General features: G+C 41.4%; 1 protein-coding gene across 2 annotated transcripts in view; it reads left to right on the top strand.

Annotated features, from left to right (window-relative positions):
- The window catches only part of p3h1 (prolyl 3-hydroxylase 1), a 26,571-nt gene that overhangs the window by 15,314 nt on the left and 8,181 nt on the right, over window positions 1-3,076 (top strand). Inside the window, exons 9-13 of one of the 2 annotated variants that reach the window (XM_014022274.1) lie at window positions 140-267; window positions 360-455; window positions 1,127-1,286; window positions 1,895-2,012; window positions 2,091-2,166. In XM_014022274.1, coding sequence (XP_013877728.1) covers window positions 140-267; window positions 360-455; window positions 1,127-1,286; window positions 1,895-2,012; window positions 2,091-2,166 — 578 coding nt within the window. The remainder of the gene's footprint in view (window positions 1-139; window positions 268-359; window positions 456-1,126; window positions 1,287-1,894; window positions 2,013-2,090; window positions 2,167-3,076) is intronic. The other variant, XM_014022275.1, reaches the window with a different exon arrangement.

Genomic DNA, 3,076 nt, shown 5'->3' with positions numbered 1-3,076 from the left:
CCCTTTGTACGAACAAAAGTAAGAGAAATTTAGGAGAAGAATACGAACATGTTCTTGCATGAGGCCCATTGAGTGAGTGAATGCTGCCTCAGCATTGACACAGGAAGCTCTCAATTTGACTCTAAGCTGCACCTTGCAGGTGACGCTCCAATGTACGATGACATCAAGGTGACCATGACGTCGGAGCAGCTGAATGGCTCGCAGCGCGTGCTGCTGGATGGTGTGATCAGCGATGATGAATGCAGGGAGCTGCAGCGCCTCTCCAACGTCAGTCCCCTCTTTCTCCTGTCACTGAGCGTTGTTGTTTTTCTGTTTGTGTGTTTGTGTCATCTTGTCTTGCCAATGTGACCGTTCCGCAGGCGGCTGCTCTGAAAGGAGACGGCTACAGCGGGCAGCCATCTCCACACACGCCCAGCGAGATGTTCCAGGGGGTTACCATCCTAAAGGCTGTCAAGGTTTGTAGCATTGAGCTGAAGCCACGAGCTTACATTAAAACTAAGATAAAGGAAATGATTGAATTGATATGATTTGAGTAAAAGCAGGAAAAGAAAACTATTTGATAAAAGATTCATTCAGCTAGGTYTAGTTTTTATTTCAGTTGTCAACGTCGGTTTCAATCATATATCACAAGTTAAAGTGCTAACCAATAAAACTCCTGTTTATTCACACAGTTAATGAATATAATAAATGACTTAAAGTTTCTTGCAGGTTCCTCTTGAAGCTCCGGACTGAGAATATCTGCCAAAAATCAGGATGTACATTGTTGACATATTATAAATTCATATAAACATAATAACTTGATAAAAATAAACAGAATCTAATTTAGGCATAAATTAAACTTCTGGCTAGTATTTTTTCCATTTTAATCCCAGTTCTTGGTTAATTTCTGCTCCTGTAAGTTTGGAAAACCAAAAGCCAATGAGCTGTAGATCTATGTGCGTCAATATTAGCTTTTCAGGCTTTAATTTAAATTTGTTTAGTGGTTCGTAAGGTATTGTGCTGACAGACAAAAACAGTGTATAGTAACACATAATGCTTTAATAAACTTWTTGGAGTTAAAATGCTGTAATAAAAAAACTTGACACAGAGGCGATCAGCTGTTAACTCGTGTCTCCGTGTCCCACAGCTCGGACAGGAGGGGAGGGTCYCTCTGAAGAGTGCTCGTTTGTTCTTTGACCTCAGTGAGAAAGTGAGGAAGGTTCTGGAGTCATACTTCGGTCTGGACTCTCCGCTCTACTTCTCCTACTCTCACCTGGTCTGCCGTTCTGCCATTGACGGTAAGACCAGTAAGTAAAGGGATGAACAAAAAGGCCCTGTTATTTCTATCATAGGGACCATTGACCCTTTAGTGACCAGAGTCATTTTAAACTTCTACATGTGGTGGGAGAAAGGTTTCACCTGTTTGCCAGTCTGAATCTGGAGTCCCACAGAGTTTAGTCCTACCTCCATCAGGTTTGGTGGAGTCCTCTTTGTGGGACCTCCAGTTCAGACCCAGCACAGAGGATCCTGATTCCAGACACCTGGTTCTGGTGTTCCATGACATCTGCAGAACTCCCAGACCTCTGGTAGCGGACCCAAGCTTGACGTGAAGTCAACCTGCACATTAAAAACAGGACAACTGTTTTTTTTATTACATTCATTCAAACTTGTGTTAATAGTTTTGGCCACTGGATGGCAGCAAAATACAAAAAATTTGTCAAAAAATTAATTTTTTGAAGCATGCTGTAGTCATCATGGAGAGAGCTCCCCACCTTTGTCTGGTTGAGCACACTCAGAATTACATCCTCTGCAAACAGCAGAGTTGAGACCCTGAGGTCTCTAAATGCTGATGGTGTTCTGTAGAACTGAAAACTATGGTAATGTTCAACTTCTCTCTGTGCTTCTGCTGTTTCAGAGAAGCAGGAGAACCGAGACAACCTGAGCCACCCTGTTCATGTGGACAACTGTGTGCTGATTTCTGAATTAAACCAGTGTATCAAAGAACCCCCTGCGTATACGTACAGAGATTACAGGTGATGTCACACAAACACAGAGAAACACTGTGATGGTTCTGACAACCCACCTCTAACATCCTGATGTGTCTCCTGCAGCGCCATCCTATATCTGAACGATGACTTTGAAGGAGGAGAGTTTATTTTCACAGAGCTGGACGCAAAAACTGTCACGGTAATTATCTTTTAAACATCAGATGCATTAGTCCTTTTTTTAGTAAAGAAAATCAAACTCTCAAAGATCACTAAAATAATATGAAACTGGCAAAATTAATAAAAAAATACTTAAAATGAACAAATGAACATCAGTGGTTGCTTCTGTTTCTGTACATTCAGTAATCACTTTGAGAGTTTCGTTCAAAGTGGTCCACTGGTTTATTAGATAGTTTGCTAACAGACAGACATATGATGCTAGCAAGTTATGCTAATGTTTTATTCAAAGCTGTTGTGCATGGTTTAGTACTCACAGTATGTGTTGGGGAAGACTCTCAGCTAATCAACCAACATTTATTTGCCATCTTCTAATGGTTCACTCTAAAAATAATTCATGTTTTTGATGAACATCCAGAGGTGCCAACCATTACGATCTCACCGTAATCATTACGATATTGAGACCCGCTCTGAACCAGTATGGTGTACTAGACTTTTATTTATTACGATCTGGCCTTGTGCCGAGCATTCATTCATTCATTCATTCATTCATTCATTCATTCAGCTGAGCTGCTGGGAACCCCTCCCGCTGCAGCAGCATTTTTCCACCTACACGATTTGGTTTGGCTCCACCCCACTCCGCACCCGTTTTCGGTCTTTCCGCTGTGACTCCCGACCGCACTCTCCCCTGGAGAGCCACGCCCGGAGCTGCTCCGGTTACATTCGGACTGCAAAGTACTTTTTTAGGTGGTTGTGTGTTTTTTAAAATGTAGTTATGTATTGTCCGACTTTTATTTTGTGAAATAAATATACTATTGGCATTGCTGTTTGTTTTTCATTGAGTTAAATCCACAAAGAAAAAATATTTGCTGTAGCAGGGTATGATTATTATTTACAGACTAAATACCTTGCTACAGCAAACTGTTGCTTATAAA

This window comes from Austrofundulus limnaeus, unplaced genomic scaffold (assembly GCF_001266775.1).
Source record: "Austrofundulus limnaeus strain Quisiro unplaced genomic scaffold, Austrofundulus_limnaeus-1.0 Scaffold322, whole genome shotgun sequence".
NCBI classification, from domain to species: Eukaryota; Metazoa; Chordata; class Actinopteri; order Cyprinodontiformes; family Rivulidae; genus Austrofundulus; species Austrofundulus limnaeus.
This window is presented reverse-complemented; position numbering and strand designations above follow the sequence as displayed.